At 38.6% G+C, this 16792-nt stretch overlaps 1 protein-coding gene across 3 annotated transcripts in view; it reads right to left on the minus strand.

Moving 5' to 3' along the window:
- Positions 1–16792, minus strand: part of LOC104585626 (transferases, transferring acyl groups) — a 61157-nt gene that overhangs the window by 11825 nt on the left and 32540 nt on the right. For all 3 annotated transcript variants that reach the window (XM_010242569.3, XM_010242570.3, XM_088896054.1), the window contains 4 exons: positions 9722–9795; positions 4822–4909; positions 1489–1615; positions 1299–1403 (listed from right to left, as the gene is read on the minus strand). In XM_010242569.3, the coding sequence (XP_010240871.1) occupies positions 1299–1403; positions 1489–1615; positions 4822–4909; positions 9722–9795 (394 nt within the window). The remainder of the gene's footprint in view (positions 1–1298; positions 1404–1488; positions 1616–4821; positions 4910–9721; positions 9796–16792) is intronic.

Here is a 16792-nt window from a genome sequence, read left to right on the forward strand (position 1 = left end):
TTCTGCTCCATCCTGCACTACGCCATCTTCAGTGGGAGCAGTCTTTGGATCCTTCCTTGGGCGTGAACACCTTCGTTGGGAGATATTGTTTCTCCGTATCAGGTATAATTCTCTCATACTCCTTTTGGTTCAGATCTGGTTCAGTTTATGGTTCAAGAATGATCCTTGAAAATATGATTTTCTAAATAGGGAATGCGATTTCCAGTTGAAGGGAGAGAAATTTTTGAAATTTGCCCCTTTATTCCGCAAGATTTGGGCGTCCATACAATGGATCTCTCATCCCTTCAACCAGCCTTTAAGAAAGTTCTCAACTGTGACAGGAAATAATCAACAAAGCATAAGACAGAGACAAGCTGTCCATGATCCTTCCTCTCATCAAAAGTTTGTCAACTATTAGGCATTTCTCTAGTGTTCCCATCATACCAAAAATTTCACTCATGAGGGAAGAGCAGATCACAAAACCTTGGAGCTTGGGAAGTTGATGTCAGTCTGTGCATTATGTCTTACAAAAGGACCAAATTGGATGAGCCTGAATGCCCCCACTTCCCAACCCTTCTATCCGCTAGACTCAGAAGTGTTATTGTTTGAATTTTCTGCAGCAACATTGCCATAGATTCTACCTTCAGTCATTGAGACTTGTTCTAACTTGCGGATCCCAAATCATTGTACTGTTTTAAATTCATAGCATTTATTGACCAGTTCATTCTTGCTATAAGCTGCCATGAATAAAGTTTGAAAAGTTCCATCAATAGTTGACCATCTAGCATGGGTCTTTCCAAAAGCAGATGCTAGATCCGCCACCAGCTTTCTAACTAATCCCCCCCCCCTCGTATGTATGTATGTACAAGTACATGTTGGCTCAACATTTGGGTAGTTTTTAGCAGGTTTTAACTAAGAGTGTAGAACCTTTATTTGGATTAGTAAGTAGTAACTGATCAGAGATTTCATTCATAAAGAATGAAATACAAGGAATACACAAGGCATGTATTCCTGGGAGAGGAAAGCCTGTCATTCAGCATTCTCAAGAATCAACTAAGTATACAAGACAGAAACAACCCTACCCACCCCTCCACCCTTTCCGCCAAGCACTCAACCTCACCCCCAAAGAAAGGTTTAGAATGTACTATATATTTTATAAATGAAGAAGCTAGAAAATCTAAGGACTGGTTTAGAGAAAACAGCTGTATAGGTAAAACCAAAAAAGAAAAAAGATTGAACAATTTAACCCCAGCTTAGAAACCTAAACAAAACAGGATTTCAATCAAGAAGATTAAGGAGGATCTTTACATTGTCCTTACCAAATATACTAAAAATTCCCTCCTTATTTTGGCTAATGATGTTCATTGCCCTTTCGTTAGAAATGACATACTCATTTAACCCAGACATCAAGCATATTTGGTATCCTGCAAGAAAATTAGTATATCAGTTAATTTTCTAAAAGAAACCAACTAAAAAGTATAAAAAAGACTAAACAAATTAGGGATATACCTATTAGAATTAATGAACCTAGAATACCGCAATATTGGGGATGAATGTTAATGATGAATGTTAAAATGGATACAGCTGCAAGTGTGAAAAAGAAATTCCAATGTACACCATACTCTCCCACATGAACCTACAATGAATAAAGAAAAGAATGCCCTTACAGATAAGGACCACAACCAAGAAGAGTAACTAAAAGCCACCCACAAACTCATGAGACAAACATAGGTCAACCAAAAGAAAGAACCTTCTTTTTAGAATTTTAAGGATGTCTACTCACTCCTAAAGGAATCACAGTGGTGACTATTCACATCGTTTCAAAGAATACAACTAATAACAACAGAATTAAAATAGCAAAGCAAACATAAAGCAAAACAGTTATTTTCGAAAGGTATACATAAAGTAAGACAGTTGAACATGGTTAACAACAAGAAATGCTCAAGACTAAAAAGACACATATAACAAGCATTAGATGCCATCACTAAATATCCCCCTTCCCACCAAAAAAAAATCAAATCAAAATTCTTTTTTTTTTTCCTATGAGGGCAAAAGGAAAAGGTAGAAATTTCTCTTGCAGACTAGCTTGGCTACTGTGGATGTTATTCCTCTGTTCCTTGCAACAGCTTCTGATCTACAAGTTGATGATCAAGATTTGGTGATATCATCCCTATCACCTAGAGGAAAAGAGCAGCTTACTTCTGAAGCTGAACCTGCTGTTAGTATTCAGCATATTCCAAGTGGCATCAAAATGCAATCATCAGGCAAGTGATGTCCCTTCCAGAAGGTGTGCCCGGGTTGCCTTGCACATCCAGTAATGGTTTAATAGCTTCTGAAAGTGATTCATAACAAAGAAGAATTTGAGGGGGAGAGAAATGGAGTTCGTGCAGGCAGGTCTGTGGAGGAGATCCTTGAAGATAGAAGCAAAAAATTTCCTGTTCAAAGAGATGAGAATCAAGGGGAAGGTAAGCCTGAAGGTAAGGGAAGCGAAAAAGGGTACAATATTGCTGGAAGGATTAGAAGTGATCGAGTGGTTAAGAGAGTTCATAGCTGGAGCCTGTTCAAAAGGTAAGCAGATAAACTGGCAGGATTTTAGTACAGGCAGATCACACCCTATTCATAAAACAGCCAAAGGATGGAAAAAAATCAATCTTGATTGTGTATGTTGATGATATGGTAATCACGGGTGATGACAATGATGAGATTACGAATCTCAAGGGCCTACTACAATCTGAGTTCAAAGTTAAGGATCATGGAAAACTTCAGTATTTCCTTGGATGGAAATTGCTAGAAGCAAAACTGGTATTTTCATTTCTCAAAGAAAATACATCCTAGATCTGTTGAAGGAAATCGGGAAGCTTGGTTGTCGTCCAGCTAGCACTCCACTGGAGAAGAATTGGAAGCATAAGATCTCTGAGAATGATCCTCCAGCTAACAAAGAGAGATATCAACAGCTTGTGGGAAAACTAATCCATCTATCACTTACTAGGCCCAATATTGCCTATAGTGTTAGCATAGTTAGTCAGTTTATGCATACTCCAACCGAGAGACATCAGTGTGCTGTTGATCAGATCCTTAGATATTTGAAAGGAACTCCTGGCAAGGGTATATTGTTCAAGGAAAGTGATAACCGGTTAGTTGAGGGATTTGCAGATGCTGATTGGGCTGGTTCGGTTGAGGACAGTAAGTCTACTACAGGATATTGTACAAAGGTTTGGGGGAATGTTGTTACATGGCGAAGTAAGAAGCAAACTGTTGTGTCCAGAAGTAGTGCAGAAGCAGAATACAGGGCAATTGCACAAGGGATTTGTGAGTTAATATGGCTTGAATGACTACTGTCAGACTTAAATGTTCCACTTGATAGTCCAATGAAACTGTATAGTGACAGTAAGTCAGCAATAGCAATTGTACACAACCCTATTCAACATGATCGAATGAAGCATGTTCGCATTGACAGAAATTTCATCAAATCAGAGATCGAAAGTGGAAAAATTTGTCTATCCTATGTGCCATCTGGATCACAGGAAGCAGACATCCTCACTAAACCATTACTTAGGGTCGGGTTTTAGACAAATGTATCCAAACTGGGAATGATTGATATACATTCACCAGCTTGAGGGGAGTGTTGGAAAGGGATGACGAGGATTATTCCTTGTGGAATCCGAGTCAGAATCTTTCCTTTTTTATTTTTAGTTATTTATTCTTATTTAGGCTGTGATTATTTTCCTTTTTTAGGCTGTGATTTAGTTTCCTTTTTTTCTTTAGGCTAAATTAGTGGATTAGTTTCCTAGAATAGCTCCTAGATTGATTCTTAGAAGTTTTATATATTTGTACAGATCTTCTCAATGAAATTAGAACAGAAATCTTCAACCATTTGTTTCTGTTTTCACCTTTCTCAAATCAGAAAGATTTCCAAAGACTCCAAAGTTAATAACAACAATAAGAACAATAATACCAATTCTTTTCTTGTAATGCATCACAAACATATCCAAAATATTTCTTTCCCAAATTTACATAGGTGAATTCAAGATAACAATTTGACTAGAACAAAAGATCATTTCAAGTATACCATAATCCCCCAACCATACGTTCTGATATACTCTATTAAAAATTATAGAACCCATCTGTTCAAAAATCTGATATTGATATATCAAGAAGCAACTTTAAAATCTATGCCCACCGGACCAGCATCCATTCTGTCTTGCTGATCGCTGCTTCAATAGTAGCAGCCTTCCCTTCAAACACTCTACTGTTCCTTTCCTTCCATACATAGAGCAAGCAGAAGCATCTTCCATAGGATCTTCCCTCTAACTGAAAACCTAGCTATCACCAGGAAGATAAAAGTGGTGGCAAATCAGGGGTTGTCAGTCAACATGCATCTAACAGCTGAAGGAAGTGGGCCCAGACAGAATGAGTGAAAGTGCAGTTAATGAAGAGGAAGTTGACAGATTCTGGACTTGAACTGCAAAAACTACAGGAAGGTGCGGTGAAAGTTTCTTCAGTTATTTCCCATTATAGAAATAGGCAACATTTAGCCTTCTAAAACATACTCAACTGCTCTAACTGTTAACCAATAAAATCCTTTAAACCTCACCCTATTCCCAAACTTTCCTGCTATCTTCTGAAAGCAAGTATGTAACATAGACTGAATTATCCTACTTTTTTTTTATAGTTAACTATCATAGCTTATTGAACCAATGACATAGCAGAGTAACATAACTAGGAAAGTAGTTTAAAACCTTTATTGTTTCAAAATGGATAATTTGGTGCAACAAATTACAATAGACACCATATGAAATGTAGAAGCTGTCATAAAGGGAACTAAAGGAATTTTTTTTTTACCTGATAATCTACTCCTGTTGTAAAAATGAGCCGACCAACTCCTAGAAGGAGAAGTGGACTTGTAGATTTAAGTGCAGTCTTCCATTTCCTTGGGAGAAAAGAGTAAAACTTGAATCCACAACATAGTGCAGAGGAAAAATTCTTGAAGCATCAAAAGTAGCATAGAAGGCAAGCAGGAAGCACCAAACATCATTATTTTCAAAACTAAAAAAGATTTCTCATGACTGGTTTCTAAAGGCATCTTTCCCTGCTCTCTTAGAAAGGCACACGTTCAACAAAAGAAATAATAAGAGATAACCAACAAAAATATTTAAACCAATGTAATAATTTATCATCCAGTTAAACAAATTGAAATAACACGGTTCTTCATGAGGTCTACCAGTCTAGGATAGTCAAAGTAAAGAAATGACAATATTTGATCCATATAAAGTTAAAGAAACAACATAAACATAACCACATAATCAGGTGTCAGCATTAAAACTTTCAGCCTAACTCTTACGAACATAGATCCGAAATTGCTATTTTGTTCTCATGCTAGAGTGTTCCCTAGAAGTGAAGTACACACACCTTAATCCAAATGTGTTGAGAAAAGGGTTAAGGCATGCTATGGCATTCCGTGAAAGTAATATGCTACAACAGCACCAATTCTGGTGAGAAATGAGAAAATATTCCTACATTTTTTTGGATGAGGGTGGGTAAAGAAGTTGATCAACACAAGTATTTGATTAGCTACTTGAAGTCTAGGAACATTAACAAACAAGACAATGGAATTAGTAGGTATAGTGAAAATAAGAAGGATTAATGTAGTACGAATACAAGAGACTGAATGGAAGGGTGAAGCTAAAGAAATTGGTAATTGTAAACTATGGTCTACAAGAGAAGTAAATAAAGGAAATAGAGCAGCAACAAATGGTAGAGAAAGATTAAGAAATGAAATTGAAATGTTAAAAGAAATGGAGAAAGAAAAAATTTTAATTAAACTAGCTTTAGGCAAGGAATCATTGATGTAATTAGTGTTTATACACCTCAAGTAGGTTTAGAAGTAAAGATTTAAAACAACTTTGACAAAATAAAGATGGACTACTCAAGAAATCCCAAATGGATAAAGGATCCTTATAGAGGGAACCTAAATGGTTATGTGGGAAAAAGAAGTAGAGTATAGATAGGGAGTATCAAGGATTTGGGTTTAAGAAGAGGAATAATATCATCATCATCATCCAAGCCTTATTCCAACTATGTAGGGATGGCTATAATGAGAATTTGACAAAAGTTTTAATGCCATCTGCCAACCTGACGCAGCCATCCTCCTTTATCCAGGACTGGGACTGGTGTTGTAAGACAAGCTCATGCTGGCCCTAACACATGCTTCAAAATTTTCTCCCGAACCCGTTAATTACCTTGTCTTTAAACTAGGATTTCGGATTTCGTAGAGGGTTAAGGGATGGTAAGTCGATTTGTGTCACTAAGCTACTTCATTAACTAGAGTCTGATTGTTTAGACCCCACATCTTCTTATCAAAGAGTTTGGACTCCTCTTCCAAAAGGTACATTCACTTGTTCTTCTTTTCTAAAATCCCTCAGTTCTAACCCCAATTCCCAAGGGTACCCCTTCAAAGAAGTTTGGGCACGACCTATTCCTCCAAAAATTGTCGTATTCTGCCGGGAAGTCTACTATGGGAAAATCAATACCTTGGAAAACTTGCAGAAAAAGAGACCCTCTCTTTGTCTCTCCCTGAATTGGTGTTCCTTGTGTAAGGCCCAGAATGAGGACCATTTCCATTTGCTGATCTCCTATTCCTTTGCTACAGCCTTATGGAGTTGGAGCCTTAGTTTATTTGGAGGTAGGTGGTCTCTGTCATCTGATTTGAGTTTGTTATTTAACCCTTCTTGTTTTGTATGGCACACTAGAAGAGGCAAGTTCATGTGGAAATGTGTTAGGGCAGCCACCTTATGGACTCTTTGGGAGGAAAGGAATGCAAGAGTCTTCTTAGAGAAGGAAAGAAGATTAGATGAAGTGAAGGACTGCATCCTAACAAGAGCAATACATTGGCTGAAAACCTTGGATATATTTGATGATTTCTCTTTTGATGACTTGTGGAGGAATTGATTAGTAATAGCTAATGCTTCTACAAAGAAGAATAGAAGTTTGTCAAAATGGGTTCCGCCTATAGAAGGTGTAGGGGGTGTCCTGAGGAGTAAGGACAGCAACATCATCCCCTTATTCTCAGGATCTGTGGAAGTGGGGGACTCTACAAGGGCAGAAATACTAGCTGCAGTACAAGGAATCCAGATCGCTAACCAGCTTGGGGTGGAGCATCTCCTAGTTGAAGGGGACTCTCAAGTGGCAACAAGGTGGCTTCTAAACCCGGATGCTACCATTTGGGGCTACAAGGATCTCATCCAAAAAGTAAAGTGGTTAACTAGTAATATGAGAGTTGAGGTAAAATGGGTAAGCAGGTCTGCCAACACTATGGCTGATTCTTTGGCCAAACAGGAGGTTTCCAAGGGGGATCTTTTTTGTGCTACTTTGTAAGTTGTTATAGTATATTGGAAAGCTGTACTTAACTAGCCTGGAGAGTTTGCATCTCGTGCCTCTCCTTGGGAACATTGTACTATTTCCCACTGCTGATTAATAAATTTCTTTCAATTATCAAAAAAAAAAGAAAGATGAATGTTTAATAACATAAAAAAGTGGATCAAATTCAAGTTTTTCCTTGCTAGAAAAATATAATGAATGATATGTAAGAATTGCAAAGTGATTATCAAAAAAATTGCAAGGTTATTAAAAAGAAAAGATTCACAACATAGACTAATGGTGGTACATGTTCACGCTTAAATATGAAAAAAAAAGAAAGAAGAAAATAGGTCATCAAGAATTACGTGGTTGAATCTATAAGAAGAAAAGCTTTGACACTATGTCATGGGCATCTACAATTTGACAATGACACAGTATTTTTAGCAAGGATTACCTAAAGTGAACCTTGAGAAGAGCTGTGGGCTGGAGTAAATATGAGTGAGGAGGCAGACAGAACTACAACACTATTGGGATTGTCAACTAATGAGTGGCCAATTAAGTATCTTGATCTCCCACAAAGAGGTAACTATAGGAGAAGTGTTTGGGGAAGGGACCCTGTCTTGGAAAGGTATGCAAAGAAATTGACCACTTGGAAGAGGGGACGATAACCTTGATCAATTCAACCATAAAAACCTACCAGTCTACTATCTCTTGGTATTTAGGATGTTGCGTGTAGCAGCCAAAATATTGTAGGCCTATCATGAGGGCTTCCTGTGGGAGCTAGGAGCACCTGTTAAAATGGAAAACCATGTGTACCAAGAAAACAGACAGGAGCCTGGGCATGGGTAGGTTGGGAGAAAAGAATTCAGCCTTGTTAGGGAAAAGACTTTGGAGGATTCCAATAGACTCTACCAAGCTATGGAATAACATGGTGACTAGCATTCATGGGAGACACCCTAATGGTTGGTATGCCGGATTAAATGAAAGGGCCTCTTCCTCTTCTCTTTGGAAGGCAATGATTGAGTTGCTTCCTTGATTCCTAACTCGTACTCACTTTTTTACAATTCTGGATATAGGGTTAAATTTTAGGAGGGTCTTTGGTGGGAAGATGGATTGTTGAAAGAATGACATTCTAATATTTATTCTATCTCTTCCCTTCAAAACAAACCCATTTCACATCCCCTTTCCCCCTCTCCATCTGGGAACTCTTGTGATTATGGTTTTAGGAGAAGGCTTAGAGACCATGGATTACCTACAACCTAAGATCTAATCAGCTCTCTGGGTTTTGTTTCACTCAATCCATCCAATTCTGATCATAGAATGCAGACTGTCTCTTCTTCCTGTTGTTCTCATGTGCACCATTTTCCCTGTACTTAAACCCCCTTTAGCATCTTCTCATGCCTTTCCAGTAAAGCAAATCTAGTTTAAACCTATACTACACAAACTACAGCTCTGATCTTGAATCTGGACACCCCTTCTAATCAGATTTCCTTAGTAAGACACCTATTTAAAGCTGCTGCCCACACTAGAACTAACTTTTGAGGGGGAGAATGGGTTCCAAATCCTGGAAGCAGGAACTGAGACAAACTGCAAGCCGTCAACTTGTGAGCAAAAGATTTAACAGTAAAGAGGCCATCCGTAGACCAGATCCTGGCCCGAAAACAGGAGCAAATCAGCAAAGTTTTCAAGCCCCCAGTCCTGAAAGCTTCACCGATAGGTAGGATTCCAGACCACCCCAATCCCCAGGAGCTCATAACAGTCGGCCACCATTGCATCTTGATCAACCACCAGCTGGAAAAGCTGAGGAAAAACCTCAGAAAGAGGACGGCCAGTGCACCAGGGCTCCTTCCAGAAAGCCAGTGTGCAACCATTTCCCAAATTTGGTTTGAATCTTCTGCTAAAATTTGGAAGCAGATCCATAGTTTTCCTTCAAATTGAACAGCCCAGGGAGGAAGGGGAAGAAGTGGTTATCCAATTAAGCTTTTCGAAGAATTCTCAGTTGAAGATTTATTAAGGCTCAGTTTGGGAAGAGTGCAAATACAAGAATGTACAGTGTAAAGTGTTAGAACTGAATGGTCAGTGGCAAAAGACGAGAGGCAAGAGACAGTGAGAGAAGAATACAATGAAGAGACAAATATGCCTCCACTTTTTCTTTTGTTTTCTGCCAGGGCATTTTTTTTCTGAAAAAGGAGCTTTTTTCAGCACATGGATTTAGGCTTTATTTTGTAGATGTCACAAATTTTATCAATTCAGAAAACTTTGTTATTTTAATTTTTGTAAAACTCCCTTACATAAATACATGCTAAAAATATGAAGCAAGAAAATTTATCAAAAAAATATGAAACAAGAAAAACATTTTTTGAAAAAAACTGAAGTTAATACTCACACTGACAAGGCATTCCGTGCTTGTCTTGAAACTAATGAATTGGCCAAAACAAACGACCCTACCCCAAGATCCATCTGCTTGCCAAATTAAAAATTTCAAAGATCAAAGGTTCAATATGAGGATTACAACTGATCAATACTGGAATTAGATAATATCATTATAGAACAGAATCATAACCAGTAACGATGGATTTAATTTTAAGCAAGCACCAAGGAATGCACATGTTAATAAATTAGCCCATATTTAGAAGCACTTGCCTAATAAAAGGGTAAATAAAAATCCAAGTTATGTACTAAAATAAAACATGAAGTTGACAATACAAGTTACTCAATAATTGTTCATTCTCATTTTCTAATATTTCCATTGCCATAGATATATCTAAAGAGGTATAGCCTACAATATCGATATATACAAAAGCAATGCCAAGTAGAGTGTAAAGGAACTATTAGACAGGAAAGAAAAATGACCACATATTGAGCAAGTTAAGAACAATTTGTTATCCTTACAAATAAACTTAAAAAAGAGTATACAGCAGAAATAGAGCCATTAGACTCTCCCCCTGGAATACACTTAAATCATAATTCCGAATATAAAACAAGGATTTCTGGAATTTCTAACTTTTTCAGCATTAATATTGAGAAAAGATAGATAATAGCTAGCCCTTGATAGTACATAAAAAATTAAAAATTCATTAAAAAGGAATATAGGTAAAGTATATAAATTTTGGTGGGAGAATAAAAGTAAGTTATGCACTTATGCTTGAAATTTATACAGGGTTTTGGGCTTGTATGGTGAAAAAGATGGAAGTATGTGTTAAATCTTCTTATGGAAATGGGATTTGGGAAACTTGGTGTCAAACCTACCTCTACACCTATTTATGTCAAACATAAGCTTTCAGCTAATGATGGTGAGCTCTTGGTAAACAGGGGAGTGTTTCAGAGGCATTTGGAGAAGTTACTATACATTTGCATGACACGGCCAAATATCTCATATGTTGTTAGCGTGATTAGTTAGTTTACATGCCACTAGAGACACACATATGGCTGCTGCAAACATGAATCTTCATTGACTGAGACCATGCCAAATAATTAGTCCCATCTCACTGAGGTTACTACCCCCAATAGAGTCTCCACATACCCTCCCAGACTAAACCCAGAATCTGTGGATTGTTCCATCTCACCTCCAGTTTGCTCCACTAGACAAACGGAGACAAACGAAAATCAAAATACAATGTTACTAGTCAAGATTTACTGCCCTAAGGCCAAAACTGCTCTTCAAACAGCCAAAGCAGGGATTTCACCAGACCTGGCAAAATGGGAGAAAGGGAGAAAGTCTAGCCGCTCCTACTAGAGGCTCCAAAAATCACTTCAACTTGGATCGATCTCAAAGATAATCAGAATGCTTCTATTCTAGCCCCAAGCACCACTTCCAAACTCCCTTTGTACCCCTTAATCTAAACACTCTCTAGTTAGCTAGGGTTTTAAGGAAACTCTCCAAGAACCTGCCTTGGGCCCTAAACAAGCATTGTAATCTTCTCCAAAAACCTCATCTAACTGAGCTAAATACTTGCTAATTAATTAACCAATCAACTCTCCATACAACCTATGTATGGGATTAAAGAGAAGAAAAATGAATAAGGTAGGAACTCCGTTTTGATACCAAGATGTAGATCCCACCAATAAAAATATGAAAAAAAAATAAAAAATAGAAGAGAAGAAGAAGATTGAAGAATATGGAAGAGAGAGAAACAATGGAGAGAGATGATGGAAGAAAAAGGGAGGAAGACAGTAATTCGAACCAACGTTCAAAGTATCGATACGTATCGGGAGCTTCCCGATATGCCCCTACAGAGGGTGTATCAGGGTTTTGACCGGTTCAGGGGGTGGACGGACCTTAAACTGGCCCCTCTGAACCGGATTTGGAAAAAAAAAAAAAACTACCGATACGCCTCTACCGACGTATCGGGCATATTGATATTTTGAACCTTGATTCAAACCTCTCTCCAGCCCCCACAAATATCTTTTATTCTTTCATTGTAAAAGAGACATAATTACATGTATACCCTTAGTAGGGCAGCTAGCACTAAAAACAGTAACAAAAGAAATAAAACAGGCCCACAAGTAAGGCCCGCTAACTACAGAAATAAAACATGAACAGAAATAAATAAAAATAACAATGTTCCATGGCCCATTCAGCCCATCATCTCTACAATGACCTCTGCGTTACCTACGACTTTAGGTAACAAATATAAATCTTGTGGCTTTTGGAACCCTATCATACATTCCTTGCATCTCTCTTCTCAATTCTTCAAAAGTTCTTTAAAACTTTTAAAGAAGTGCAAGTCTCATTGGTGGCAGTGGCTTCACTCTTTAAAATTTTAAATTATGGTTTACAGGTTGCAATCTCAAGGTAAAAGATGACCCTGTTTCACATCTTAACAAAGGGAAAAAAAAAGTCTATTTTCATTCAAATCATCTACAATAATAGTGGGAAGGTATACTTAAGTCTATTTGAAAAACTCAATGCATGCTTAAAGTCAATTTTATGAAACCTCAAGGCATGCTTAAGTCTTTTACCCTTATATCCAATGTTTTAAAATGCGGAGGTGTAACGCAAGGCATTTCACTACCTAGAGGCATGAGGCGTAGTTCAGAATGTAAGAGGCATAAGCCTCCCGAACACAAGGAGGCGTGAGCCTCCTTAAGAAGAGGGGGATGAGGAGGAAGGAGGAGGAGGAAGGGGAGGAGGCGTGGCACAAAGGCGATTCGTAGAATTAGGAATGTAATATGTTTTACATCACATTAGCTACTTGAAGCAATGCAATTAAGGAAAAAGAAAGATTGCGGGTTTTACAAGCTTGAAAATGTTTTATATGTTTGATTTTATTTTTAAATTTTCATTTGAATACGCTTTACATGTTATGTTTATGTATTTTAATTTAATTTTAGATAACAGGATTTTTAAAACATTTATTTTAAAATTTAAGTTTATATTTTTATTAATATTATGTTTAATATTTTTTTTGAATTTTCTGACTTTTTTATTTTTTAGCAGATTTTTGTATTTTTGCACCTTGCTTCAAAAAGGTGCACGCCTCACCTTGCGCCTTGCGCTTTTAAAACATTGTGCATAGCATGTGCTCTTACATTGGTGTGCGTGTGTGTATTGAAAAAATAAAAGTTTTGACGATGTGAATGTTAATGTATTATTTAATGGCATTAAGAACATGTTAGGAAACCTAGCATTCTGCACCATTATATGAACCCATCAAGTCATACTGTATCCAATATTCACTGAAAGTCATTAATATGGATGCCAAGGTCATCTAGTTCAATAGTAGAAGGTCTTGCCAGGGGAGGGTTGTTTTCTTTTGATAGTGAATTGCCATGGGAGGAGCATTGAGGAGCCCGTTGCACTAGCTAGGAAGCTAATAACTCTAATTATCTATAATTGCATCTATTTCCTATATCAGTTTTTCTTTGTGTATATTTACATTGGGCTCTTATAGACAGTTTGAATCATTCTCCCTGCCTTTGGGGTGTGGTTAATTGTACTCTTTTATATTTGATTCTCTCATTAATTAATTTCCCTTATCAACAAAAATGCACAAAAGAGTAGTTCATCAAATCAATGAATAACAATAGCTAATCCACTTAGTAGTCGATCAAGACTACAATCAGTCTTGAATTCAAAAGAAAAAGAAAGAAGAAATTTCAGAAGAGAAGAAGAAGAGGGGGAGAAAAGAGAAGCACACGAAGAGACTTTGAAAAGAAAGAGAGGGTTGATCAGTTGATCTGCCAACCCACTCTTAATATTTATGTTGGACAGTTTTGTATGCCCTTAGCTTCAATCAGAATGATGTACTTTATAAGTTTATTGTAAATGAATAAAAGTGCATATTTGATTCATGTTCCCTTGGTATGTTTTTGTGAATTACCCTTAAACTGGGCACCTAATGAGACTCGTGTTAGTTTAGAATGTTCACAGCTAGTGGGTCGGTCTGGGGAGACCTATCCTGATAAGGCTGACACTGTTGTGCCACCAAGTCGGTTGGGGTGGCCTGTCTCAACTGCCAGGGTGAGACCCTAGGCACATACAATGTAGGATTAATTGAATCTTTGAACCAGACCAGATTTCCAGTATTGCCCTGGACCTTGGAGATTAATGGGCAAAACTGGAAAGTTACACCCGACCCCTAGACTCGATTATGATACTGCACTAGGTGTCGGATTGGGCTATCTTTGATGTACCAATCAGTGAGATCCTTAGCGGGGGTCAAAACCTGGGTATGTTGGGACAGTTTGATAATTCATCTGAGTGGGTGATCATAGTGACAGGATCAGCCCCTTTATCGGACAAAGGTAATGATCGGGGATGCACTCTCACTGATGGAAACCAAGACTCCTGGCAGCTAATTTCAATTGTTGAGATTTGTTTTTGCAAAATATATTTTTTATGAGATATAAAAGTATATATATTATGGTTTCTAAAATGTTTGCAAGAAGGTTTCAATTCCCGAGATCCATATAAGCAGAGAGTGCAACACTGTTCCTTGCAGCCGAGGGAGAGGTCCTCTCTTGTCGGGCAGTGTATGATCATTATGGGCTGAGAGGTTAAGTGTAAGACCATTGAGGATAATACCTGATGAGCTAATCTTGCATCTGCCCACAGTCCCTGGGTGTTACAAGGTGGCTTGGCCCAGGGACCACTTAGGGTAAGTGTTGGGCCCATAGAGCCCATTTGATGGGTTTCAGGGGGTGCACTATTCATAGCAGTGTATTCGGCCAGGCCTTGTAACAAAGGCTGGGCCGAACCCATGTGGCTGATGTGTAGATCAATGCTTGGGTCCCACGCCATACAAGGAAGCCCAACTGGGCAGCAGTTAGGAAGGTTAAGTGAGCACATAAGCTTAATGTTAGACAGTTTTGTATGCCCTTAGCTTCAATCAGAATGATGTACTTTATGAGTTTATTGTAAATGAATAAAGATACATATTTGATTCATGTTCCCTTGGTATGTTTCTGTGTAATACCCTTAAACTGGACACTTAATGAGACTCGTGTTAGTTTAGAATGTTCACAGCTAGTGGGTCGGTCTGGGGAGACCTATCCTGACAAGGCTGACACTGTGGTGCCACCAAGTCGGTTGGGGTGGCCTGTCTCAGCTGCCAGGGTGAGACCCTAGGCACATACACTGTAGGATTAATTGAATCTTTGAACTGGACCAGATTTCCAGTATTGCCCTGGACCTTGGAGATTGATGGGCAAAACTGGAAAGTTACACCCGACCCCTAGACTCGATTATGATACTGCACTAGGTGTCGAATTGGGCTATCTTTGATGTACCAATCAGTGAGATCCTTAGCGGGGGTCAAAACCTGGGTATGTTGGGACAGTCCGAGAATTCATCTGAGTGGGTGATCATAGTGACAGGATCAGCCCCTTTGTCGGACAAAGGTAATGATCGGGGATGCACTCTCACTGATGGAAACCAAGACTGCCGGCAGCCGATTTCAATTGTTGAGATTTGTTTTGCAAATATATTTTATATAGGATATAAAAGTATATATATATTATGGTTTCTAAAATGTTTGCGAAAGGTTTTAATTCCCGGGATCCATATAAGTGGAGAGTGCAACACTGTTCCTTGCAGCCGAGGGAGAGGTCCTCTCTTGTCGGGCAGTGTATGATCATTATGGGCTGAGAGGTTAAGTGTAAGACCATTGAGGATAACACCTGATGGGCTAATCTTGCATCTATCCACAGTCCCTGGGTGTTACAAGGTGGCTTGGCCCAGGGACCACTTAGTGTAAGTGTTGGGCCCATAGAGCCCATTTGATGGGTTTTCAGGGGGTACACTGTCTTCAGCAGTGCATTCGGCCAGGCCTTGTAACAAAGGCTAGGCTGAACCCATGTGGCTGATGTGTAGATCAATGCTTGGGTCCCACGCCACACAAGGAAGCCCAACTGGGCAGCAATTTGGAAGGTTTTTTGAGTACATAACCTTAAATGGGCCTTAAGCCCATTTCGAACTGGGCTGATTTGATCAGTCATTTAAAGGGGGCGAATTCTGAAGTGGGTCAGCTAAAAGGATTGGGCTTAGACCCTATCCACTCAGAGAGTCCAAGATCTAAATAAGATTTAGATCTGGAAACCTCCTAATTAGATTAGGAGACAGCTGATCTGATCTGCAGATAAGATAAGGATTATCCCTTATCACTAAGGGATTTCTAACCCAAATATGATTTGGATTAGCAACTCCTAATCTGATTAGGAGCTGATCCCTTTAAGATTATAAAAGGGGAAGGGGGCGGCAGCCTTGAAAAAACACAACAACATCAATAGCATTCTTCTCTTTAAAGAAAGAGAGATTGAGAGATTTCCTGCATACTGCGAATTCTCTTCTGCCGCCACCTTCCTGGCATTGCCATTCCTTCAGTTCGATCTCCAGTTCTTGGGAGCAATCAAGATTGGATCTTGATTTCAATCTTTTGGGAAAAGATTGGTTGGAGCTGTACTCACAAGCCGTCCAGTTGATTCTTGTGAAGGGTCAAGTTCTTTTGAAGAACGTTGCTGATTCTGCTCCATCCTGCACTGCGCCATCTTTAGTGAGAGCAGTCTTTGGATCCTTCCTTGGGCGTGAACACCTCCATTGGGAGATAGTATTTCTCCGTATCAGGTATAATCCTCTCCCACTCCTTTTGGTTCAGATCTGGTTCAGTTTATGGTTCAAGATTGATCATTGAAAATATGATTTTCTAAATAGGGAATACGATTCCCAGTTGAAGGGAGAGAATAATTTTTGAAATTCGCCCCTTATTCTGCAATCTTTGGGCGTCCATAGAATGGATCTCTCATCCCTTCGATTAATGGGCCTAAAGCCCATTTCGAACTAGGCTATTTAATTAGTTAAATATGGGGCGAATTCTGAGATGGATTAGCAGATAGGATAGGGTCTTAACCCTATCCACTCAAAGAGTCCAGATCTGAATGTGATTCAGATCTAAAAACCTCCTAATGAGATTAGGAGAAAGCTAATCTAATCTGCAGATAAGATAAGGGTTTATCCTTA

This window comes from Nelumbo nucifera, chromosome 1 (genome assembly GCF_055504915.1).
Source record: "Nelumbo nucifera cultivar China Antique chromosome 1, China Antique-T2T, whole genome shotgun sequence".
Classification (NCBI taxonomy): domain Eukaryota; kingdom Viridiplantae; phylum Streptophyta; class Magnoliopsida; order Proteales; family Nelumbonaceae; genus Nelumbo; species Nelumbo nucifera.